This window comes from Heterocephalus glaber, unplaced genomic scaffold (assembly GCF_053883595.1).
Source record: "Heterocephalus glaber isolate CG9 unplaced genomic scaffold, H.glaber_assembly_v1.0 deba00001497, whole genome shotgun sequence".
Lineage (NCBI taxonomy): Eukaryota > Metazoa > Chordata > Mammalia > Rodentia > Bathyergidae > Heterocephalus > Heterocephalus glaber.
In genome coordinates, this window is record NW_028258320.1 from 45,994,845 (window position 1) to 46,022,256 (window position 27,412).

At 38.2% G+C, this 27,412-nt stretch overlaps 1 protein-coding gene across 2 annotated transcripts in view; it reads left to right on the plus strand.

The window, feature by feature from the left end:
• The window catches only part of Dntt (DNA nucleotidylexotransferase), a 41,488-nt gene extending 30,419 nt beyond the window's left edge, over positions 1-11,069 (plus strand). Inside the window, exons 9-11 of one of the 2 annotated variants that reach the window (XM_004838573.3) lie at positions 2,568-2,813; positions 9,470-9,553; positions 10,663-11,069. In XM_004838573.3, coding sequence (XP_004838630.2) covers positions 2,568-2,813; positions 9,470-9,553; positions 10,663-10,749 — 417 coding nt within the window. In that variant the 3' untranslated portion in view covers positions 10,750-11,069. The remainder of the gene's footprint in view (positions 1-2,567; positions 2,814-9,469; positions 9,554-10,662) is intronic. The other variant, XM_087185041.1, reaches the window with a different exon arrangement.
• Positions 11,070-27,412: the final 16,343 nt, after the last annotated feature.

Sequence of the window (27,412 nt, forward strand, 5' to 3'; positions counted from 1 at the left end):
GAACCCGAAAAAAAAAAAAAAAGCAGGAGCAGCTATCCTCTTTGCAGATCAAGTGGATTTCAAAGGAAAATCTGAAACACTCTGGTCCCAAGAATTTCAGATAAGGGATACCCAACTTGTATGTACAAATCTATTGTCAACATGTGTTTTCAGTCCTCTCGAGTAAAAACTTAAGAACAGGACTGCTGGTTCTTAACAGTAATACAAGAAATTTCTATATTGTTTTCCAAAATGGTTTTATCATTTTACATTCACATTAGCAGTATTAGAAAGTTCTAACTGGTTCTCACCTAAACTGACATTTGTTCTTTTAAAACTTTTAACTTCATCTCCCTAATGAGTGTATAATTCAATCTTGTTATTGTACTGATTAGTATTTTTCTGATTCTAGTGTTGTACACCTTTCCTTGTGTTGTACTGGCTATTTATCATCTTCCTGTGTCTACTTTTTAACTGAGTTGTCTATTAATGAGCTGTAAGAGTTCTTTATATATTCTGCTCATAGGTTATATGCACTATAAATATGATCTGTTTAAGGACTACTTTTCATTTTCTTAATGATGTCATTTAAAGTTCTAAATTTTGATGCAATTTCATTTATCAACTTTTTTCTTTTATACATCATGTTTTTTTATATCCTAGGAAATTCTTACCTACCCTAAATTCATAAACATTTTCCCTTATAATTTCTTCTTAAATTTTTATAGTTTTAGTCTTTTATATTTAAGTTCATAGATCCTATCAAGTTATTTTTATGTATGGAAATAAAGAGTTGAGGTTAATTTTTTATATACGGATACCAGATGTTCTAGTGCCATTTGCTGAAAACGCTATCTTTTCCTCTGCTCTTGAATTGAGTTTATGTTCTATAAAATGTTACTGTTAAATAATCTTTCAAAACTTAGTGGACCATATATATGTGGTTCTATTTCTAGATTCTCTGTATTATTCCAATGATCTATATGTCTTTCCTTACACCAATACTGCCTTGATTACTGTAGCTTTAAAGGAAGTCTTAAAATTAGGTACTAAATGTCTTCCAACACTGTTTTCTTTTTCTTTTTACTTTTCTAGATCCTTTGTACTCCTACATAACTTTTAAATTTCAATATCCAATTATTCATTTATAGCAAGTATACATAGACCTCAATTTTCATATATACCTTGTGTTTTCTAATCCTGCTAAATGCAAATACAAGTTCTAAGGGCTCCTAGAGATTTCTTAGTATTTTCTCTGGAGATGATCATTTCATCTACTTATAAAGATTTTACTTCTACCTTCTGCCAATCCTATCCTAATTATGTCATTTTACTGCCAGACTATTTTAGTTTGGGCCTAGGTTTCAAAGTTTAATAGACAGATGAAGAGTAGGTATATCTGCCCTTGTTCCCCACCTTAGGGAGAAAGCATTGTATCTTCTCCATTTATATAAGGTGTTCTCGCTGGAAGTATGGAGTACATGTCTTTGATCTGTTGAGAAGGTTCTGTTCTACTTCTAGTCTCCTGATAGATTTTACCATGAACAGCTGTAGAATTTAGTCTAATACTTTTTCTCCAACTAGTGACAGGATCATATGGCTTTTTCCTTTCCTCTGTTAAAATGATGACTTTTGGGGGTGGATCTTCCAATGCTGAACCAATACTGCCATCCCTATAATAAAACCACTTTCTACATACTGCCAGATCTGACTTCTAATTGTTTTATTAAACAAATTTCTATCTATGCTCATACTTTTTTCTTCTATTATCTTTATCCAGTTTTAGGATTAGCACAATGTTGATTTCCTAAAATGAGGGGAGAAGTGTTCCTTTTCTTTTCTGCTTTAGTTGTTTGATATAATTTATCAGTTAAAATGTATATGAGCCTGTTGTTGTTGTCATATAGGTAGGTTTTTCAAGCTAGGAATATACTTTCTTTAATAGGTGCTATTCAAATTTTATATTTCCTCCAGAGTTAGTTTCATTAATTTGTCTTCCAAGGTACTTCTTAGAAGTTGTCAAATTTATTTCAAAAAAGATTTTTGTAATATGCTTTCTATATCCTTTTAAATTCTGTAAAATCTGTGATAATGTCTCCTATATCTTGATATCGTAATTTAAAAAATGTATAATTGACATTGTGTAATAGGAAGAAAAGGTGTAAAGGAGCAGGGGAAGTGGGAGGGATAGGGGAAAGGAAAGAAAGGAAAAGAAAAGATATGAGAAAAGGAAAAACATGGAAACAAAAGTCTTTGCAAATAGGGAAGGGTGGAGGGGGCAAAGGGAGGGCAAGGGAAGGGGAAAAAAATAAGAACCAGGGCTGGGGATTTAGCTCAGTGGTTCTGGTGCCTGCCTCACAAGAACAAGTTCCCGAGTTTGATCCCCAGTACCAAAAAAAGAAAAAAAAAAAGAACCAAGATACTCATGTAAAGGTACAAGATCCCAGTGATCAATGTAACTGTGTTCTATACCAAAAATGTACCAATAAACTTAATGGGGGGAAAAAAGACTTCATTAAGATCCCACTGTGAAGTCATGGACTCTCTCTACCAGGAACACTTCCTGATGTCTTTCTGTTTCTTTTCAGGGACTACTTTTATATAGCGACCTCGTGGAGTCCACATTTGAAAAGCTCAAGTTGCCTAGCAGGAAGGTGGATGCTTTAGATCATTTTCAAAAATGCTTTCTGATTTTAAAATTGCACCATCAGAGAGTGGACAATGACAAGTCCCCCCAGCAGGGGGGAAAGACCTGGAAGGCCATCCGTGTGGACTTGGTCATGTGCCCCTATGAGCGCCGTGCCTTTGCCCTGCTGGGGTGGACTGGCTCCCGGGTAAGCATGGACCTATGGGATGTTAGCTTTCCAGAGACAGGTCAGGTCTACCTGGGCCAGGAGAGATGATGACAGCAGAGCAGAGTGCCAGGAGAATGGGCTGTTCCCAGAAACCTCTAAATCAGAGCACTCTACCCATACACAAGTGAGTCAGATTAATCTAGAACAGTTATTTCCTGTTCACAGACCAGCAGCTGTGGCCTTACCTAGGAACAGGTTAGACTTACAAATTCTCTGCCCCATCTTTGACCTATTGAATCAGAAACTGGGAGAGGAGTCCAGTAATCTGTCTTTCAAAAGTCCCCGGGTGGTTCTGAGGTAACACAAGTGTAAGAACCACTGAAGCATAGAAACCAGTAGGTGGCGAAGAGCATGAGTCAAGCTCTCCCCAGACCTGTCGACAAGCATCATGTGGATGATCTTGGGCAAGTTCCCTATGTCCTCTAAGACTTGGTTTTCCCATCAGAAAGTGAGGGCAATGACTTTTACTGCCTTCCTGAGTAGCAGCAGTTTGGAGAGATGATGCTCTCAAAGCCTCAGCAACACACCAGGATGTAGTCAGCCCTTCATAACAGTAGCTCCAAGCTCCTGTCATTTTAGACTCACAGGACAGGAGTCTGTGCCTTTTTAAAAAAATTGTTTCCCCACTTTAACTCTTGAGTTTTTATTAGTTTTTGTTTTTTGGGGGTTTTTTGGTACCAGGGATCGAACTCAGGACCTTGCGCTTTCAAGGCAGACACGGTCCCACTGAGCTAAATCCTAGGCCCTATTTTTTATTAGTATATGTTTGTGATACATAACAATTATATTAGTTTGGGGAAATGTATCTATTCAGTATATATTGCACCTTGATCAGTTTGATCCCCTTTGCCCCTGCTTTACCTCTTCCCCCTTCCCTAGATCCCCTTCCTATTCTCCAGTCTATTTCATTGTTTCCTCCCATCTGTCTTTTATTTGTCTATATACAATTTTTGTATTTTTTAATTTCTCATATAAGGGAAGCCATGCAATATTTAATTTTCTGTGTCTGATGTATTTTCCTTAACATTATAGTCCCAAGATCCATCTCTTTTCCTATAAATGATTCCAATCTTTCTCTTTTTTTTTTTTTGTGGTACCAGGAATCGAACTCAGGGCCTCACACTTGCCAGGCAGGCACTGTGCCATTGAGCTACATCCATGTCCCTCAAATCTTTCTTTGTGGCTGATATATTTCATATATTTTTTTTATCCATTTATCTGTTTGTGGGCATCTATCTAGACTGATTCTATAATTTAGCTGTTGTGAATTGTGATGCTATAAATATGAGTATGAATGTATTACTGTACTATGAAATCTTTAACTCTTTCAGAAATATACCCAGGAGAGATATAGCTGAGTCAAACAGAATTTCTATTTTTAGTTTGTTGAGAAATCTCCATACTGACTCCCATAGTGGTTATACTAGTTTACGTTCCCACCAACATTATAGGAGGATTTCTTTTTCCCTACACCCTCACTAGCATTTTTTTGCATTTTAAGTCCTTGCTGATAGTTGTTCTTATTGGAGTAAAATGAAATCTCACTGTTGCTTTTATCTGTATTTCCCTCATAGCTGAAGATGCTGAACATTTTTTCATCTATTTATTGGCCATTTGTACTTCTTCTTTGGAGAGGCTTGTTCTCTTCCCCTGCCTATTTTTTAGTTGGAACTTTTATTTTGGGCGTGAATTTTTTTTTAGTTCTTTTATATTCTAGATATTAGATCTCTGAGGAGTAGCTGGCAAAACATTTTTCCCCATTCTATAAGTTCTCTCTTACTCTCTTGATTCCTTCCATTGCTGTGCAGAAGCTTTTAAATTTGATATAATCCCATTTATTGATTCTTGGTATTTTTTTTTATACAATTGAGGTTTTGTTTAGAAAGTCTTTGCCTATGCCTATCTCTTCAAGTATTTTATCAATTTTATCTTCCAGCAAATTCACTGTTTCTGTTTTTGTACCAAGATCTTTGATTCATTTGTATTTTGTTTTAGCACAGGGTAAGAGATTGGAGTCTAGGTTCATTCATCTGGATGGGGATAACCAGTTTTTCCAGCACCATTTGTTAAAAAGATTATTTTTTTTCTTTAGAATTTTTTTTTAGCCCCTTTGTCAAAGATCAAATGGCTAACGGTGCATAGGGCTGTTTTTGTGTCTTTGAAATTCCATTTCATTGGTCTATATGTCTATTTTTGTGCCAGCACCATGCTGTTTTTATTACTATCACTTTGTATTATAACTTTAAACTTGGGATTGTAATGACCTCCAGTTTTCTTTCTGCTTAGGATTGCTTTGGTTATTCTGCATCTCTTCTAGTTCTGTGAAGAATGCTGATGGTATTTTGATTGGGATTACATTAAATCTATATATCATTTTTGGTAATATGGACACTTTGAAAATATTGATTCTTTCTATCCATAAACAGGGGATGTCTTTCCATTTTCTAATGTCCTATTCAATCTATTTTTTTCAGAATATCGTAGTTTTCATTATAGAGGTTGTTCATCTCCTTAGGTTGATTTTCAAGTATTTAATTTTTTTTGAAGCTACTGTGAATGGAATTGTTTTCATAATTTGTTTCTTGGTAGGTTTAATATTGGTATATAGAAATGCCATTGACTTTTGTGTGTTGATTTTGTATCCTACCACTTTGCTGAATTTGTTTATTAGCTCTAAGAGTCTTCTGGTGGCATTTTTTGGATCTTCTTTGAAAAGGATTAAGTCATCTGCAAATGATCATACTTTGATGTTTTTTTCTTTCCTATATATGTCCTTTTCATTTCTTTGTCTTGCCTGATTGCTCTGGCTAGGCTTTTGAGTATTATATTGATCAAAACTGGTGAGAGTGGATACCCTTTTCTTTTCCTGATTTTAAAGGGAATGCTTTCAATTTTTCCACATTCAGTATGATGTTGGCAGTGAGTCTTTCAGAAATGGCTTCTATCAATTTGAGGTAAGTCCTTCTATACCTCTTTTCATTAGGGTTTTTATTATGAATGGATGTTGGGTTTTGCCAAAGGCTTTTTGTGCATCTGTTGAGATGATCATGTGATTTTAATCTTTACTTCTGTTTATGTGATGTATTACATTTGTTGATTTATGTATGTTGAACAATCCTTGCAATTCTGGGATGAAGCCAACTTAGTCATGATGAAAATAATCTTTTTAATGATTTATTGCATTCTGTTTGCAAGTATCTTGTTGAGATTTTTGCATCTATGTTCATTAAAGATATTGGCCTAAAAAAATTTTTTTAAATAGGATATTGGCCTATAGTTTTTGTTGTTGTTGAGTCTTTTCCCGGTTTTGATATTAAGGTAATACTGGCCTCAAGGAATGATTTTGACAATGTTCCTTCTCTTTTAATTTCATGGAAGAATTTGAAGAGTATTAACATTAATTCTTCTCTGAAGTTTTAGTAAAATTCAGTGATGAATCCATTGGTTCCTGAACTGTTCTTACTTGGTAAAATTTTTATTACTTCTTCAATTTCACTATTACTAGTCTTTTCAGAGTTTTTCTATTTTCTTGGTTCAATTTTTGTAAATCATTCATGTCTAGGAATTTATTTATTCTAGAGTCTCTCTATGTTATGGAATATATGTTTTTGAAATAGCTTCTTATAATCCTCCAGATTTCAGTGGTGTTCATTGTGATCTCACCTATTTCATTTCTATGATACAGGTCTTCTCTTTCTTTCATTTGTGAAGTTTGGCTAAGGGTTTATCGATCTTATTTATTCTTTCAAAGAACCAACTCTTTGATTCATTGGTCTTTTGTATTTTTTTAGTCCTAACTTCATCGATTTCTGATCTTTCTTATTTTATTTCACTCTGCAAATTTGGGTTTTGGATTGCTTTTTTGTTGTTGTTGTTTGTTTGTTTGTTCGTTTGGTACTGGGGATCAAACTTGGGTCCTCATGCTTTCGAGGCAGACAGTGGAACCCCTGAGCTAAATCCCCCAGCCCCTAATTGCTTGGTTTTTTTTATAGGACCTTGAGATGCATCGTTAGTTTTTTTTCTTAATACTGCTAGTTCAGTTCGCCTCATTGAAACAATCCTTGGCATGGGAAAACCTGCCGTAGCTTGGTAAGAGCAATAGCTGAGATTCCTGCACTCTTAACTAGCACACAACAGCCTCCCCCACACCCCATCTTTCAGAAAGCAATACCTGATGAAAAGAAAAAAAACACTCACATACAAAACCACAAAAATAAAGTCCTCTCAGTCCTATTTACACTGCAGTCTGAATTCAACCAGTGTGCACTCTTCCCTTAGCTCAAAAATATACAGATCTTGTCTTGTAACACTTGCAGGGTCTGAACTCCAATCCTCTGTGGTGGTGTCTGAGAGGTTGGCTGTCAACCAGTGCTTGACTGGTCGCCCTCCAATAACTCATTCTCTTGCCTACCAGGAAGTGAAAGGGCTGTGGGGTCCAGATGGCCCCCTGCAACTGCTTCTCCTTCCTCTGCAGGCAGAGCTCTGTTAGGTTTCAGCTGTGCTCCTGTGGGCATAAGTAGCTGGAGGTTTTTGCTTCTGCCTAATGGCTGGATGCCTTCAATTGTGTGGGGGTGGGAGGGACACAGCAGGACTGGTCTAGTGCACAGTCTTCCACTGATCTCTGGGGGGGCTCCCCTGATCTCTATCCCCTTATTTCTGTGTGATACTCCCTACAGCTGCTTACATCTGTTCTTTCTATGTAACTCCAGGTTGCCACACCGTGCCAAACCTTCTGACCACACCACTCTTCAGCTTTCTATCTGCACCAATCTTTCTCTCTGTGCCACACAAAGAATCTTTTCCAGCACATGAATTCAGTGGTGTTTAGGGCTTGGCAGAAAACAGCCCTTCTGTGTGGAATTTAGTGGCATTTGGGGGACAACAGGAGGGAGCTCCACACAGGCGCAGGGCTCAGCAGCTTTTAGTGGGTGGTGAGAGGGATCCTGCATGGGTGTGCAGCTCAGTAGCATTTGGAGGGCAGGTGGTGGGAGGGACACCGCACAGGAACAGAGCTGCATGGTGTTTGGGGAAGGAGAGAGTGCCTACTCTAGAGCTGCTCCAGTGTCTTCTCTGCCCTGAGATCTCACTGGTCATAGCTATTGTACTGCAGCTCCTGTGACTCTCACTGTCCCCCAGATCCCCAGGGTCTAGTTTTGAGTCCCTACCAGGACCAATTTCCTTTGTTCTTCTCTGTTCTGAGGGCTCACTGGTCCTAACTTGTTCACTGCTCTCTGAATGATTTTCTGGCTTGCACCTTCCTCGATGCCTTGATCTAAAGAAGCCTTCTCTTGAGAATATCTCACTCACTGGGTTTTGTCTCTCAGTGGGAGGAGAGTTAGGAGAGGTGGGCACTGGGTAATGGCTGCTAACCTGGGCACCAACCAGCAGCCTGGCAACCAGTTCACTAAAGTTCTTACCTCAGGGGGGATTTGAACTTTTCCCAAGATGGCACATTTGCCAGACCTGGGCTGTAAGCAGTACCAGGATCAAAAAGAAATCATGCTTCTTTTTCTAAACATCCCTGATACTGGAATTTATTTGATGGGCTTCTCTCCTTCAAGTTGCCTTCCCACAGTTGAGTTTTTGTTTGCCTCCCATTTCTGAGAAAGTGTAGACTTTGGGGAACACCTTCTAAGCATCCTATGAGCAGGGAGGAGAACAGCCCAGGACTGGGAGGGAAGGGGAAGGTGGTGGTGAGCTAAGTAGTGCTCCTGAACTTTCACAGATCTTTAGCTACTGTACCAGAAATCTGCTTCATCCTAGTCTTCCACTAGCTTGACTCTATCCCATTAGAAAGGACTTCTGGTGGGAGCCTATCTTCTCACCCAGCCCTAACTTTCCTATGATAGGAAATAGTTCCTCTCCACAGGATGACACAATCATCTTGGGCTTTCTCCATGATGTACATGCAAAGGACAAAATTTCTAGATATATGCTTCTCTCAGGAAAGCCAACTTCAATGACAATATTTTTCACTGTCCTCATTTCAAAACTTGTCCTTTCTCCTATCTTGGGCTTCAGGATTGCTCCCTGAAGGCTGACTACAACTCCCAATCTACAGAGATTTTGTTCTGGGGAAGGTGACTTCATAGAATCTTAGTATGAGAGGATATTGAAGCCAGAGGGATCCTTATAATGTATTTTCTCCATCCTTTGACCAACCAAGATTCAGAGAGGCTGAGTGACTTGCCAAGAAACACATAGCCAGGTAGGGACCAAATCTAGGCTGGAATCTGAGCCCCATGGCTCCACTTCCTCTTTTATAGTACTGATTTCAAATTTTAAAATAAAATTATTTATCCAGCATTTACTCTGGATACAAAGCTTGAACTACACATTTATTCTTCAATAAACAGCCACTGCATATCTTCTATCTATGAGACACTATTTGATGAGAGAATAGTGTTATGGACAAAACAAATCAGATTCTTGTTCTCACAAAGCTTACATTCTGTTGTGCTTGTGTGAGCATGGGGCTCTGCTAGCAGAGCACTTTGCCCTAGGGAAGAAGGTCACTGTGAGGATGTTTGGTGGAGATGGATGTTTGATCAGAGGATCATACACATCTCTAAACTTCTAATACTGGAGACACTCTAGACATGACAAAAGTTATTATTTTAATTATCTCTTTCCAGCAGTTTGAGAGAGACCTCCGGCGCTATGCTACGCATGAGCGGAAGATGATATTGGATAACCATGCTTTATATGACAAGACCAAGGTAGGGTTTTCTTCTTGAAATGGGCTACTTTGATTCCCCAGGATGACTCCCAAGCACTTTTTCCTGAACTGATTTTCATGTTCAAACACAGTTTCCTTTGCTACAAGTATCCTATTCCCAGTTCATCAAGTTGAGAGCAGCTGGAAAGATTCGCACAAGCCAGAGTCCTCACCTGGCCCAGAACGCAGGTCAGAGATTTTTGGCTCAAAGATCATAAGCCAACCATTGCCAGCAAGAATCCTACATGATACTCATTGGTTAAGCTTAGGTCTTGCGGCCATCCCTGAGTCCATTGCCATAGCTCTAATAGGATTGTGTACATCTCACTGAATGAGTGAGTCAGGGGGGAAGGGTAGGGGTCCCAAAGAAGTTCAGCATCATGCTCACAGAAGAAGGAGCTGCAGATGCTGGCAGGAAATCCTCAGAAGTGAGCATGTGGTGGAGGCAGAGTCATAATAATGCAATTTAGGAAGACTTACAAATTAATACATAGCAAGTAGTTCGAGTAAATGTATGTCTTCTGTATGGCCAGAGCTGTGCTGGTGACAAGAGGAAATGAGGTCAGTGCTTCATCTTGAAGAGGTGAGGCGGGAGGCTGGTGGGGTTTGTGTAGCTATGGAGGCTATAAAGACCACAACACGTACCAGTAACACTATAACTATGAATATATTGGTGTAGAATATGGGCTGCACATTAGAATTACTCAGAACTTTTAAATAGATTGATGAGAAGGCCTTTCCTGAGGTTTTGATTTCATTGGCCTGAGGTGTGACTCAAGCTTCAATTTTTAAAAATTCCAGCAGGTGGTTCTAATGAACAGCTATGCTTAGGAACTACAGACTCATTGGAAAAATATCTAAACCCCTTTTGCTGAATATAAAATGATGTCGTAAATTTACCTTAATTTATTCAGTACCATATTCCTAGATGGAAAATGTAAAAATTACAAAAATCAGTCACAGCAACTTTTTATACTCAGAAGCAGGGAAATGTATTTTGGTAATAATTCATTCTAACAAGACAGTCTCACAAATAATACTTTCACTGTGTCTGCATTAAGATGCTTAAGAAAAAAATCTGAATGTATATATTTTTTGTTATGCTTTCAGAAGACATTCCTCAAAGCAGAAAGTGAAGAAGAAATTTTCACACATCTGGGATTAGATTACATTGAGCCATGGGAAAGAAATGCCTAAGAAAAAGTTGTTGACATATTTCTGCTCTTTTCAGGTCAAATAAATTATGCTTCATATTAGTAAAAGTTGCCTTAAGAAAGTTTGGGGGTTCTTTAGATTTTGCTGAAATGAAGATTACTACTAAAAATAAATAGCTTTAGAGACAGAATAAAGCACCACATGGAAAGAAGTTATGCTGTAACTGGCATGATTGATGCATGATTGCTGCTTAGAATTCACAATGAATTTTTCAGTAGAAAAGTCTTGTTGCTGGTGGTTCATCCAGGGAAGGAATTCAAAGCCCACTTTGTTCTAGGATAGCTGAAGTACTGTATATCTTCAATAAAAATGAAAGAGAAGATTATGGAGTCTTTTTTTCTTTGCTCATATATGAAATGTTTATAAACACGAGTTGTGAAAGAATAAAAAGCTTAGGATTTATCTTTAGAGGACAAACAGATTTAGGTAGAAGATACAGAGATTCTTTTTTTTTTTTAATTCTTTTATTGGTACATTGTAGGTATACAACACAATTACATTTCTCATTGGGAATTGTACCTTTACATAATGCATCTTGGTTCTTATTTTTTCCCCATTCCTAGCCCTCCCTTCATGCCCTCCACCTTTCCCTATTTACAAAGACTTTATTTCCATTTTTCCATTTCTCATCATTTTTTCTTTCCCTTCTTTACTTTCCCCTGCCCCTCCCACTACCCCTATGCCTTTGGACCTTTTCTTCCTATTTTACATTTTCAATTATTCATTCTAATCATTGGTACACTTTAGGTATACAATATAATGGCATTCATCATTGGAAATTTGCATCTTTACATAGTCTCTCTTGGTTCTTATTTTTCACCCTTGCCCAGCCCTCCCTTCAACCCCTCCATTCCTCCCTATTTACAAAGATTTTGTTCCTATTTTTCCATTTTCTCATATTAATCCCATTCCCTTCTATCCTTTCCCCTAGCCCTCCCACTTCCTTCCCCTTTGCCCCTTTTCTTCCTATTTCACATTACTTATTATACATTTAGATCTTATTTACACTTTCAGTTTCTCACGCCAGAGAAACTATTCGGAATTTACACATGTGTGTCCTATTTATTTCACTTAAGAGTATTGCCTCAATGTGCATCCACTTAGCTATAAATGTCTCTAATTTCTCATTTCATATGGCTGAGTAGTCCTCCATTTTATAAAAAAACCACATTTTCTTGATCCAGTCTCCAGTTGATGGACATTTGGGCTGTTTCCAAGTTTTAGCTATTACAAACTGCGCTGCTATGAACATGGGCACACATATATCACTGTGGTATGATTCTTTTAATTCTTTGGAGAAGATCCCCAGCAGTGGAATAGCAGGGTCAAATGGGACTTCCAGTCCTAGTTCTTTGAGGTATCTCCATACTGATTTCCACAGTGCTTGCAACAGTCTACACTCCCACCAGCAGTGGAGCAGGGTTCCTCTTTCCCCACAGCCCCGCCACCATTTGTTATTGGTTGATTTCATGATAGCAGCCATTCTTTCTGGAGTGAAGTGGAATCTCAGCATTGTTTTCATTTGCATCTCTCGAATGACCAGTGATGTTGAACATTTTTTCATGTATTTATTTGCTATTTCTACTTCTTTGTCTGAGAAATGTCTGTTCATTTCAGATGTCCATTTTTTGATTGGGTCTTTAAATTTGGGAGGTCTGATCTTTTTAAGTTCTTTATACATTCGAGATAGTAGACCTTTGTCTGAGGAAGAGCAGGTGAAGATTTTTTCCCACATTGTGGGTTGTCTCTTCACACTGCTGGTGGTTTCTCTTGCTGTGCAGAAGCCTTTTAATAAGAAGAGATCCCACTTGTTGATTGTTTGTGCTAGTTCATGGGCAACTGAGGTTTTGTTCATAAAATCTTTTCCCACACTGATGTCTTCAAGGGTTCTACCTAACCTCTGTTCCAACTGGTTCAGAGTTTCTATTTTAATATTTAGATCTTTAATCCATTTTGATTTTAGTTTAGTGCAGGGTGAGAGATACAGGTCTAGTTCTAATCTTTGGCAAGTTGAAGCCCAATTTTTCCAGCACCATTTATTAAAGAGGCTATCTTTCCTCCAGTGAGGGTGTTTGGCTCCTTTATCAAAAATGAGATGGCTGAGTGTGTCTGGCGTTGTTTCTGCATTTTCTAATCTGTTCCACTGGTCCTCAGGTCTGTTTCTTTACCAGTACCATGCTGTTTTTACCACAGTAGCTTTGTAGTATAGTTGCAGGTTGGGGATTGTGATACCCCCTGCCATGTCTCTGTTACCTAGAATTGCTTTTGCTATTCTGAGTCTCATCTTGTTCCAAATGAATTTTTGGATTGTTTTCTCAAGGTCTATGAAGTATGCTGCTGGGATCTCAATTGGAATTGCATTAAATCTATATAGTAGTTTTGGAAGTATGGCCATTTTCACTCTATTAATCCTTCCTACCCAGGAGCAGGGGATGTCTGTCCATTTTCTGATATCATCTTCAATCTCTCTTTTCAGAGTGCCATAGTTTTCAGAGAAGAGGTCTTTGATTTCTTTCGTTAGGATGATTCCTAGGTATTTCAGTTTTTTGGATGCTACTGTGAAAGGAATTATTTGCCCTATTACTCTCTCAGTGAGTCTGTCATTCGTGTAGAGGAAAGCTATTGATTTTTGTGTGTTGACCTTGTAACCAGCTACTTGACTGAATTTGGTTATTAAGTCTAGAAGACTTTTGGTGGAGTTCTTGGGGTCTTCTATATAGAGTATCATGTCATCTGCAAATAATGACAATTTGACTTCTTCATTACCTATCTTTATTCCTTTTATTTCTTTCTCTTGCCTAATTGCCATGGCTAATGTTTCCAGAACTATATTGAACAAGAGTGGTGATAGTGGACATCCTTGTCTTGTTCCTGATTTTAGTGTGAAGGATTTCAGTTTTTGACCATTTAGTATGATATTGGCTATTGGTTTTTCATAGATGGCTTCTATCAGTTTGAGGTAGAGACCATCTCTTCCAATTTTTTGTAGGGTTTTTATCACAAATGCATGTTGGATTTTGTCAAATGCTTTTTCTGCATCTATGGAGATAATCATATGCTTTTTGTCCTTGGCTCTATTGATATACTGTATTACATGGATTGATTTTCGTATATTGAACCATCCCTGCATCCCTGGGATGAATCCCACTTGATCAGGATGTATGATCTTCTTGATGATCTTCTGCATTCTGTTTGCCACTATCTTATTAAGGATTTTTGCATCTATGTTCATTAGTGAGATTGGCCTATAGTTCTCTTTTTCAGTTGGGTGTTTCTCTGCTTCGGGGATCAAGGTGATGCTTGCTTCCAGAAATGAATTTGGGAATATTGCTTCCCTTTCAATTTCATTGAAGAGTTTAAACAGTAGTGGTAGCAGTTCCTCTCTAAATGTCTTGTAGAATTCAGCAGTGAAGCCATCAGGGCCCAGGCTTTTCTTAGTTGATAATGTTTTAATTACATTTTCAATTTCATTGGTTGATATTAGGTTGTTCAGAGTTTTTAGGTCTTCTTCGTTCAACTTTGGTAATTCATATGTATCTAGGAATCTGTCCATTTCTTCTGTGTTGTACATCTTATTGGCGTATAGGTTCTGAAAGTAGGTATTGATCCTCTGGATTTCTGCTGGGTCTGTTGTAATTTCACCCTTTTCATTCCTAATTCTATGGATTTGGGCCTTTTCTTTCCTTTTTCTGACAAGGTTGGCTAAAGGTTTGTCAATTTTGTTGATTCTTTCAAAGAACCAACTCTTGACTTCATTGATTTTTTGTATCATTTTCTTAGTCTCCATTGCACTGATTTCTCCTCTGATCTTTGTAATTTCCTCCCTTCTATGAGCTTTGGGTTTGTCCTGCTCTTCTTTTTCTAGAAGCTTGAGGTTCAGCATGAGGTTGTTTAATTGGGCTCCCTCCATTTTCCTAATATGCGTATTCACTGCTGTGAATTTCCCTCATAAGACTGCTTTCATTGTGTCCCATAGATTCCAATATGTTTTATTGTCATTGTCATTTAATTGAAGGAACTGTCTGATTTCTTCTTTAATTTCCTCTGTGACCCATTGGTTATTCAGAAGTGTGTTGTTCAGTTTCCACATGTTTGTGAAATCTTTTGAGTTTCTTTTGCTATGGATCTCCAATTTCATTGTACTATGGTCTGATAATATACAGGGGATAACTTTAATTCCTTTGCACTTACTTAAACATGTTCTATGAGTGAGTATTGGTCTATTTTGGAGAATGACCCATGTGCAGCTGAGAAGAATGTGTATTCTGATTTTGTGGAGTGGAAGACTCTGTAAACATCTGTTAAGTTCATTTGTTCAAGAGTTCGATTGAGTTCTAGTATTTCATTACTTATTTTTTTGTCTAGTTGATCTATCTATTTGTGACAGTGGGGTGTTGAGGTCCCCCACTACAATTGTATTAGTGCATATATGACTTTTCATATCTGTTAGTATTTGTTTTATATAGTTGGGCACACTAGTGTTTGGTGCATAGATATTTATGATTGTCATCTCTTCCTCTTGGATTCTTCCCTTTACAAGGATGCAGTGTCCTTCTTCATCTCTCTTAATCAGTGTTGGTTTGAAATCTACTTGATCTTCCAAGAGGATAGCTACTCCTGCTTTTTGGGGGGTTCCTGTCGCATAGAGTATTGTTTTCCACCCTTTAACTTTCAGTCTATGAGTTTCTTTTGAATTAAGTGTGTTTCTTGTATGCAGCATATTGTTGGATTTTGCTTCTTGACCCATTCTGCCAGTCTATTTCTTTTGATTGGTGAATTGAGACCATTGACATTGATGGTTATAACTGAAATGTATTGACTTGTCATTGCCATGAATTTTCCTTTTTGTTGGGTTCTCCCCCTTTACATTTAATTTCTCGTTATGCCAGATGGGTTCATTCTGCTTTGCTTCCTGGGGTTGTGATCCCCAATGTCTGTTCCTAGGATATTGTGTAAAATTCTTTGGAGTGCTGGTTTGGTATTCACGAAGTTCCTAAGGTGCTCTTTGTCATGAAAGTATCTTATTTCTCCATCAATTTTGAAAGATAATTTTGCAGGGTACATCAATCTGGGTTGGAGGCTGTTTTCTTTTAGGGCTTGGAATATGTCACTCCAAGCTCTTCTTGCCTTGATGGTTTGTGCTGAGAAGTCTTCTGTGATTCTGATGGGCTTTCCTTTGTATGTGATTTGTTTCTTTTCTCTGACTGCTTGGAGAACTTTGTTCTTCTGTTGTGTTTCTGGAATCTTAACAATTATATGCCTATGTGTAGATTTTTTTTGATCAAGGCTATTTGGAATCCTATATGCCTCACTTATCTGTATGTCAAGCTCTTTTCCCCTGCTTGGGAAGTTTTCTGCCATTAGTTCTGTGAAGAGATTTTTTATGTCATCTCCACTCTCTCCTGTTTTTTCATTGAGCCCAATCAGTCTTATGTTATTCTTTTTTGCATCATCTAGCAGCTGCTGGATTGATTTCTCATGTTCCCTTATAATTTTGAAGCAATTTTTCTTTTCCTGGTCACTAATTGCAATCTTATCTTCTATATCTGAAATTCTGTCCTCACATTGGCTCATTCTGCTGTGTAGACTTTCAGTGGAGTTTTTCCTGTCCTGCAAATCTGTTTGCATCTGTTTTATGGATTCCATTTGTTTCTTATGTTGGGATTCCATCATGTTCCTCAGCTCTTCTCTAGATTTATTAATCATATCTTGCACTAGGGGCACAATTTCTCCTGTTTTCTGAGAAATTATTTCTGATTTCATTTTTTCCAGATCCCCTTTTGTTGCCAGTTCAGTGGGTCCAGGTGGTTGAGTATCAGAGTGTTCCATCTCATTTCCCTTTGGGGTTGCTGTAGGTGATCTAGAAGTCTGGTTTTGAGACTTATTTACGTGTTTTCTCATTTTGACTGTGGCAGGGCTTTGTTAGCACCTGCACAGATTACCTCATCTGAGCTGGGAGAGGTGGGACAGGGGCCAGGAGCAGTGGTAGGGATGGTGACCCAAAAGCCCTTTCCTCTGGGCTGGGAGCAGCGGGAGGGATGGTTACCAGGAAGCCCCTTCCTCTGGACCAGGAGCAGTGGGATGGCTGCTCAGAAGCCCCTACCTCTGGGCCGGGAGCAGCAGGACTCAGTGCCTTGGTCTGGTGATCTGGTGTCCTTTGTGTCTTTGTATTTGTGGAACCAGGTGGCTGCCTGTCTGCAGTGGAATGATTTGATGTCTTCCACATGACTGGGGACCTCGGTAGGGTGTGGGCAGACCTGCCTGTCTGCAGCAGGGTGATTCGGCGTCTTCAGCATGACTGGGGACCTTGGTAGGGCATGCACAGACCTACCTGTCTGCAGTGGGCTGATTCGGCGTGTTCTGTGAGACTTAGGACCTCGGTAGGGCATGCCAATACAGAGATTCTTAAAGGGACTCTGGATTCCTTCTGGAATTTTTGGAGGGGGGACTGACTCCTGACACCCCCCTGCCCCAGGGATTGAACTCAGGATCTTGCACTTGCCAGTCAGGCACAGTGCCACTGAGCTAAATCCCCAACCCATCTTTACTCTTGTTTCTAGGCTGAACTCAGCATAGTTCAAAGCTGGGTCCTCTTTGGCCACCATGGAGTTGGGTCTGTAATGCTCCCAACACAGGGTTACATAAGGAATATATTCCCACTACTTTCACTCAGAAGGAAGTACAATTTCCTAAACTACCAATGGACTAGCTCTTTTTTCCATCTTGTGACTCTCTCAAGAATATAATCTCCCTTAGTCTCTTTATCTCAGTCCCCCAAAGGCAAAGGAAATAGCTCTGGCTTAGGCAGCCCCTGAAATTTCTAGGTACCAAATCCACTTGGACCTTTGCTTCCACCACGTGGCCACAGACAGACCACATTCCATCAGCTGTTTCAGTGTCCTCAGCCTGCTAAAGAGCTAGGAGGGAAACTCCAATGAAAGACCGGGAGAGAAAAAACAGAGGAAAGCATTGAAAAACCCATGTAGAGGAAAGGAAAGCTGGACAGTGGTGGTCACATGGATAGGGAGAGGTCCCCAGCCAGAGCTAGCTTCCATGGAGCAGAGAAGATATTAGGAATTTGGCATTCTTGTGCTTGGGCTTTATGGCTCATTTTTCACCATGTTTTTGGGGTTTTTTTGGTTTTTTTCCATTATGGTTTAACCAACATTATCTGGACCCTTCTTCCTCAGATTATGTAGCAGAATGTCCTGAGGCTAGGTTCAGGCAGTATCTGGGAGATGAGATGTCAACACACAGTGGGCAAGAGTAGCTGGATCCCTTGGAAAGTGACAATGATTACATTAGTCTTGATCTCAGGAGTACCTGGCCCCAGGCTAGGAGCCAAACAGCACCCTGGCAGGATAAGTAAATGCATGTGTGCAAGATACTTGAATCAAACCTACTCTGTACACCTCACCAAGCTTAAAAGGGGCCAGAGACAAAGACTTCATAGAACTCAAAGGTTGGATAGCTGGATATCCTGCCATTCACACCTTGAATGAAACAGCCTGTACCCAACCACTTCTGCTCTCAGGGTCCCATGGACTCTCTCAGCTTTGTCCATCACTCCCAAACTTCTTGTTTATGTTTTTTGAGATGGAGAATCAGATAGGGCTAGACCACCAGTTTATCATAGACCAGATGGTCATTGGTTGCTTTCCAGCCAACAGGTAGGCTGCCCTTGAGTGCATCCAAGGAGCCACTGTTCATGGTTGGCTGGGAGCATGCCTGGATGGTTGTATGAATAGCAATGGGGTACAGAGTTGCTCCTCTTTGAAGGCTGTGATCATCCACTTTTCCACTGCAAGACTTCTGGAGTCACCCTGAGAACTGACACTGAAAGCACCAAAGATAACAGTCACAGAATTGGGAAATGCTGGAGTTGAGATGCTCTGTTTGACCTGAGTCACCCATGGTCTCCTCCCCACATGGTCCCTCAGACACAGAGAAGGCTCAAAATCTTCTCCCAGGACCCCTCACCACCTGTCACCAGAGAAGCTACATCCTCAGACCCACTGAGGAGCTCCTCAGCCAAGCATGGTGAATCACAGAACTGGGTCATCAGGGATTAATGTCTGAAATCCAGATCTTGTCTTCAGTATATCTGCTGCTCTCAGAGGCGAGGCCTGGCAAACAGGCAAAGGAGATGAACAACAAATGATGGTGACAAAGATAAATGGCTGGCCAGCACAATAGTAGGAGACCTGTCTCTTGGAGATTAATTACCCATTTAGGTAAAGACCACACAAGCTTAGAAACTAGGGCTGAGGTTGGGAGAGATCTTGGAGGGGGAGATTGATTCCTTAGGATTGGATTGGAGCTAGTTTTAAAGAATGGGAGGATTTGGGTTTCGCATTAGCAGTTCAAGTGCAGAGACTAGGGAAGTTCTGCTGTATTGTGGAGTCAGAAAGGCAGCTGAGCCACAGCTTTTGTGTTTGGAATGAACTTCCCAAGACTTCTCTCACACACTTAAAATTTGGACGGGAGAAAAAGAAGTTGTTGTTATAGTTGACTAAAGTAAAAATCTGGCAGCCCATTGGTTAAGTATGGCACAAATATGTGATTTTTGTTTGGTTAATTTTTTTTTTGATCCTTTGCTGAGTTTTAAGAATTTTTTAAATTGGTGGTCAATATTTAAAACTAGAGGGCATAATAAAAAAAGATTTATGGCCTCTTTTGGAAAACAGAAAACATGACAATGACATCCTCCCTTGGCATCTCTCTGCTGGAGCACCACACCTGCTCTGCACTTCAGCCCTGACACCCAGTCACTGCCTCACTGCTTCCCTGTTGACAGTGTCTGGCCACAATCCTCAAGGTAGTCTAGTCTTTCAACTGGCCCAGTATCCCAAATATGATATTCAATATTATTTTAGGTAGCATGGAGATGAATGTTTATATTGACACCATCAATAAATATTTATTGAGACCAAATATTTTTCTAGGTATGGACCTAGAACAGAAAACAAAATTGTCAAAATTCTGTATAATCATAAGCATAAGCATGAAGCTTGTATTCCATAAAGGTACTTACTGTGTTACAAAATATTATAATTTTCTATTTATGGTAGTATAAAGCTTCCTTTTAAAAATACACTGATTTAAATAAGAAAATTAATCAGTGAATAGGGCAAATATTTAAGAGCTATTATCAGAGGTGTGGGAATGGGGTGAGGAGATAGAGGAAAGGAAGCCGCTGGTGATTGGGAAATGCGTAGAAGCAGATGGTCCTTCTCCTTCACTAACCAACTCCCCATCTCTGATTCTCTGAAGGGCCATCACATACTAGCCCCATGCGGTCATTTCCCTATAAGAGAATCTCAGCAATCCTAATGCTGCTCCCTTTATTTAAAAAAAAAACTACTGGAAATTTTACAATTGCCCTCTGCTAAAGTGCTTCTGTTTTTTTGCTCTGGATGGGAATTTATATCCATTAGAGTGATGACAAGATTAACAGAACTCAAGCCGTCCCGAGTGCGTTCTACTATGGGTGCAGTGCGCCCTCTGGTGGCGACCAAAAGACCTTTCAGCGGCAAGCACAGTACTAAAACCAAGAATGTGGAGCAGGCCCTTAGAAACCTTCCAGGCCATCCCTCTTCTACAGATGCCAAACCAAGATCTGTAATACTGTGGTTCTTGTTGACTTAGCAGAGGATATGTACACAGGCTGTTGTCCCCTAGTTAATAGCTCTGTGACCTTGGACAACTTACCTAACATTTCTGAGCCTTGGTTTGCTCCTCTACAAAATAAAGGCTCCTTTGTCTTCATATGCTAGAGAATTAAATGAGGTAATGCTGTGAAATGGTTGACTTAGAGGTCCTTTGTATGAGAAAGGATCAAAGAACAATCTCATAATACTTCCAGGGAAAAGATATTCAAGTAAACTGTCAGTATTTTGCTTACAGACTTCTTCTTACAGTTCCAAACCCCTGAAGCCAGAATAGAAGATGGTGAGGATTCAGGCAGTGTTTTGACTCTTGGTTTTCTAGATCTGAGCCTGTGTAGATCTGGCCAGAACCAGCTATACCAGCTGAAAAATCTCTAAGCACAAGGCTGTGAACAAGAGACAAAAGACCAGTCAGATGATTCTAGCTTCTCTGGAGGACAAGGGCAAATTTATGGGAGTTTTGAGTGCTTATCAACCTTTATCTCATACAGATAGATGAGAGCCACAGTAGGAATTACTTTTACGTATTTCAAATATATTTTCATCAACCAGGTTTACTCATTTCAAATTCTTCCCTCCTCCATATACAGTGTATCAAAGAATCTCCCAGAAAAGCACACCCTCCTCAATTATAATTAAGCTCATTATTCTTAATGCTTCATTTTGTGAAGACATGTCTCTCAAAACACATTGCTTGACAGTGTTTAGGAATAATAAAATTATTGTCCTACAGCTTCAATTTCTCATCAGTAAAACTGGCATAGTAACACTTATATCACACACCACCTGGAGTTGGGGTAAAATAAAATAAGAGATGAAGTACTTTTTTTTTTTTTTTTGGTACCGGGGATCAAACTTGGGTCCTTGTGCTTGCGCAGCAGGCAGTGAGATAAAGAAGTACTTTTAAAACTCAAAGTGCTATAAAATTTTAAAGGATTAGTCTGTGTCATATCATATGGCCATAGTTCAGTACTTGGGGACTGTTTCCCATAAAGGTAGGTATATGAGTTAAAAAACAAATCAGTAAGCTAAGATATATCATGTATAGGTACAAATTCCCAATGATGAATCTGATCAAAATGTATACCTAAAATGTACCAATAAAGTTAATTTTTAAAAAAATCAATCATCTCAGACAGGCTGGCATTTAAGTTCAAGGACAAGAATATACTGCTCTATAAAGAAATACAATTTAGTTCCTGCAGTCCTAAGTGAAGGAGACTCTTTATTACCCTTAAGGTGGTGACCTTGGATTTGAATAACACTGTAGACTGCAACGCATTTTATGTTCTACATGTCTGTGGCATGTAGGGGCAGAGAGAGATATATTATAGTCACCTTCATCACATCTACTTTTGTGCTGCAAATACAGGCAGACAGATTTGGAAGCTAAATGATTTTCCACCATAATATGTCTAGTGAGAAGTGCAGTTAGAACTCACACCCAAGCTTCTGACCTAAATTTCAATGTTTTAAACAGATAATCTCCATAATATTCTTGAGAATAGCCATCTGTGTAGATAAGATTAGTTTTTTCACTCCAGTTTGGTTTTCTATGAAAACATATTTATTAAATTAACAAAGGACCATAGGGAGGGATGGAGGGGTTGAAGGGAGGGCAGGGGAAGGGAGAAAATTAAGAACCAAGAGAGATTATGTAAGGGTGCAAATTTCCAATGATGAATGTCATTATATTGTATACCTAACATGTACCAATAAAATTAAATTTAAAAAAATTAACAATGGACCTACAGTAGTAATTTCAAATAAGCTTATATTAAAAGTCTTGCACTAGCTATCCTTCAGAGGACTAGTATCTAGAATATATACAGAACTAAAAAACATTAGATCCCAAAAATATAAGTCCCACTCAATAAATGGGCAACTGAAATGAAAACACACGTCTCAGTAAGTACAAATGGCCAATAAACAGATAAAAAAATGTTCATCACCACTGGAAATTAGAGAAATGCAAATTAAAACAACACTGAGATTCTATCTCACCCCAGAAATAATGGCTACCATCAAGAAATCAAATAATAATAAATGCTGGTAAGGCTGTGGGGAAAAAAAGAACCCCTCTACATTGTGGAGGGAATGTAAATCAGTACAATCACCATGGAAATCAATATGGTGATTCCTCAAAAAATTAAAATTAGAAATTCCATTTGAACCAGCTATTACCCATCTGAGTATCTTCCCAAAAGACTTAAAGATATCAGATCATAGTGATACATGAATACCCATGTATATTTGTAGCAGCACAATTCATAATAGATAAATCTTGGAAGTGGCCTGTATGTCCATCAACAGATGAATGAATAAAGAAAATGTGGTATTTATACACAGTGGAGTACTTCTCTTCCATAAAGAATGATAAATTTGAGTCATTTGTAGGAAAATGGATGCACCTTGAAACAATAGTGCTAAGTGAAAAAAATCAGACACACAAGCTTGAATATCATGTGGTTTCTCTTATATGAGAAACCCAAAGTATAAATAATTTAAAGAGCAAAATAAAAGATAGACAACAGGAAACAAGTAGATAGATCTTTTGCAAATGGGAAGGGAATCTAGAGATGGAGGGAAGAGGGGGAGAGAAGGGGAAGGGGAAGTAAAAAAAATTAAGATGTGTTATTTTAATGGAACTTTAAAAGTTAGGAGTTTTTTTCTTTAGAGATAAGCAACTTCTCCAAATTTCCCTCTGCTGAGCACAGAACCAACACCTCCCACAGCCCCAAAGAAATGACAGAATATGCAGATGCCAGACCAAGGAGGCTGGGGCTGGGTTTCCCTACCACTAGAGAGGGGAAGATGGCTGGAAGTGACAAAGTGAGTGTAGGATCTGCATTATCTCTCTGTGCTCTTCCTCCCCTCTGTTTCTTATTATAAAAGACCCTTGTTCACCCGTACACAGTGAGATGGTGACTTGAGGCAAATGGGTCCCTCCATATCCTCAGGCCTAGCTTTAAACAAATCCTTTTTACCAAAACATATGGCCTCATTTGATTTGGTCACCAAGCAAATGAACCTGAGTGTATGAAGCTAAGTGGTTGGTAATGTTATCACATGTACCAACTCCACTCAATGAATGTAATCATTATGCAAACATGTCCTAATAATTTTTTTTAATTTTTAAAAAAGAAATTATTCAAAGAAAGTGTTGCAACAGTTTGCTTAAGATAGGTGTAATTTGAAATTTGTCACTAATCTTCAATGGTAATTATCACTGTTTATGTTTAAGAATATTCCTACTACATAAGAAACTTACATTCTCATTCTGTCTCTCTTCTTTTGGCCTGTGTGCTACTGTTATCATTCATTTTACTTCTCTATATGCTATAAACTACACATTATTATTATTGCTCTAAACAGTCCAGTCTCCCATAAAGAGATTAAAATAAGTTATCCATTGCTTAAGAGATACGTCCTGAGAAATGCATCATTAGTCAATTCTGTTATTATGCAAACATAATAGAGAACTTATGCAAACTAAGATGACTATGACATCAATAGGTAATATAATTCTATGGGACCACTGTCATGTAATATTGTCTTATTATTGACCAAAACATCACTATACGGTACACAACTACAATTTAAAAAGTCTTTATATTATTCATGATATTACCTTTTCTGTTGCTTTTTCTTCCTTAATGCTGGTATCTATCTGATACCATTTTCACTTTTATTTAGGCAAGTGTTGTTCTGCTGGTGGTGATTTTTTTACTTTTATATACCTGAAAATGTTTTTATTTTCCCCTCCTTTTAAAAGATGTTTTTACTAGGTAAAAATTTGGTGTTGACAGTGCTTTTCTCTGTATTTTAAAAATGTTGCTCCATTGTCTACCTTGTATTGTTTCCAATGGGAAATGTGCTATCATCATTATCTTTGTTTTTCTGATATCATCTTCAATCTCTCTTTTCAGAGCGCTATAGTTTTCAGAGAAGAGGTCTTTGATTTCTTTCATTAGGATGATTCCTAGGTATTTCAGTTTTTTGGATGCTTTTGTGAAAGGAATTATTTGCCCTATTTCTCTCTCAGTGAGTCTGTCATTCATGTAGAAGAAAGCCATTGATTTTTGTGTGTTGACCTTGCATCCACCTACTCTACTGAATTTGGTTATTAAGTCTAGAAGAGTTTTTGTGGCATTCTTGGAGTCTTTTATATAGAGTATCATGTCATCTGCAAATAATGACAATTTGACTTCTTCATTACCTATCTTTATTCCTTTTATTTCTTTCTCTTGTCTAATTGCTGTGGCTAATGTTTCCAGAACTATATTGAACAAGAGTGGTGATAGTGGACATCCTTGTCTTGTTCCTGATTTTAGTGTGAAGGATTTCAGTTTTTTACTATTTAGTATGATGTTGGCTGTTGGTTTTTCATAGATGGTTTTTATCAGTTTGAGATAGAGACTATGTATTCCAATTTTCTGTAGGGTTTTTTTTATCATAAATGTGTGTTGGTTTTTGTTCAGTGCTTTTTTTGGCATCTATTGAGCTGATCACATGGTTTTTGTCCTTGTCTCTATTGATATAGTATATTACATTGATTGATTTGCATATGTTGAACCATCCCCACATCCCTGGGATGAATACCACTTGGTCAGGGTGTATGATCTTCTTGATGATCTTCTGCATTTTGTTTGGCAGAATCTTATTGGGGATTTTTGCATCTATGTTCATTAGTGAGATTGGCCTATAGTTCTCCTTTTCAGTTGGGTCTTTCTCTGCTTTTGAGATAAAGGTGATACTTGCTTCCAGGAATGAGGGAGTATTGCTTTCCTTTCAATTTTATTGAAGAGTTTAAACAGTAGTGGCAATAGTTCCTCTCTGAATGTCTTGTAGAATTCAGCAGTGAAGCCATCAGGACCCAGGCTTTTCTTCATTGGTAAGTTTTTAATTACATTTTCAATTTCGTTGATTGATATTGGGTTTTTAGAATTTATAGGTCATCTTCGTTCAACTTTGACAATTCATATGTATCTAGGAATCTATCCATTTCTTCTGTGTTTTCCATCTTACTGGCATAAAGGTTTTTAAAGTAGGTATTGATGATCCTCTGGATTTTTGCTGGATGTTGTAATTTCACCATTTTCATTCCTAGTTGCGTGGATTTGGGTCTTTTTTGATAAGGTTGGCAAAAGGTTTGTCAATTTCATTTATTCTTTTGAAGAACTCTTTGCCTTGTTGATTTCTTGTACCATTTTCTTAGTCTCCATTGCATTGAATTCTGCTCTAATCTTTATAATTTTCTCCCTTGTATGAGCCTTGGGTTTGTCCTGATCTTCTTTTTCTAGAAGCTTGAGGTTCAGCATCAGGTTGTTTATTTGAGCTCACTGTTTTCCAAATATGAGTATTCATTGCTATGAATTTCCCTCATCAGACTGCTTTCATTTTGTCCCATAGATTCTGATATGTGGTATTGACATCGTCATTTAATTGTAGAAACTGTCTGATTTCTTCTTTAATTTCCTCTGTGACCCATTGGTTATTCAGAAATGTGTTGTTCAATTTCCATGTGTTTATGAAATTCTTGCAGTTTCTATTGCTATTGATCTCCAATTTCATCACTCTATGGTCTGATAATATACAGAGGATAAATTCAATTCCCTTTCACTTACTTAAACATGTTCTCTGAGCAAGTATGTGGTCTATTTTGGAGAATGACCTGTGTGCACCCAAAAAGAATGTGTATTCTGATTTTGTGGGGTGCAATACTCTGTAAACATCTGTTAAGTCCATTTGTTCAAGGGTTTGAGTTCTAGTATTTTGTTGTTTATTTTTTGTCTAGTTGATCTATTTGTGACAGTGGGGTATAGAGTCCCCCACTACTATTGTATTAGTGCTTATTTGATTTTTCATGTCTGTTAGTATTTGTTTTATATAGTTGGGTGCACTAGTATTTGGTGCATATATATTTATGATTGTCACCCCTTTCTCTTAGATTTTTCCCTTTACAAAGATTGTAGTGTCCTTCTTTGTCTCTCTTAATCAGTGTTGGTTTGAAATTCATTTGATCTGCAAAGAAGATAGCTACTCTTGCTTTTTTTTAGGGTTCCTGTTGCATGGAGTATTGTTTTCCACCCTTTAACTTTCAGTCTATGAGTTTCATTTTGAATTAAGTGTATTTCTTGTATGCAGCATACTGTTGGATCTTGCTTCTTGACCCATTCTGCCAGTCTATTTCTTTTGATTGGTGAATTGAGATCATTAACATTGATGGTTATAACTGATATGTATTGACTTATCCATGTCATGACTTTTTCTTTTTGTTAGATTCTCCCCCTTTGCATTTAATTTCTTATCATGTCTGATGGATTCATTCTGCTGGGCTTCCTGGAGTTGTGATCCTCATTGTTTTTTCCTAGGATATTGTTTAAAATTTTTTGGAGTGCTGGTTTGGTATTCATGAAGTTCCTAAGGTGGTCTTTGTCATGAAAGTATCTTATTTCTCCATCAGTTTTGAAAGATAGTTTTGCAGGGTACATCAATATGTGTTCGAGGTTGTTATCCTTTAGGGCTTGACATACTTCACTCCAGGCTCTTACTCCCTTGATGGTTTGTGTTGAGAAGTCTGCTGTGATTCTGATGGGCTTTCCTCTGTATGTGATTTGTTTCTTTTCTCTAACTGCTTGTGAATTTTGTTCTTCTGTTGGGTTTCTGGAATCTTAACTATTATATGCCTAGGTGTAGTTTTTTTTTTTGATCATGGCTATTTGGAGTCCTATATGCCTCATTTATCTATATGTCAAGTTCTTTTCCCCTGCTTGGGAAGTTTTCTGCCATTACTTCTGTGAATGGTTTTGTGTTTTTTTGTCATCTGCACTCTCTGTTGTTTCTTCATTGACTCCAATCAGTCTTATGTTATTCTTCTTTGCATCGTCTAGCAGCTACTGGATTGATTTCTCATGGTCCCTTACTATTTTTTAGAAATTTTTCTTTTCCTGATCACTAATTGCAATCCTGTCTTC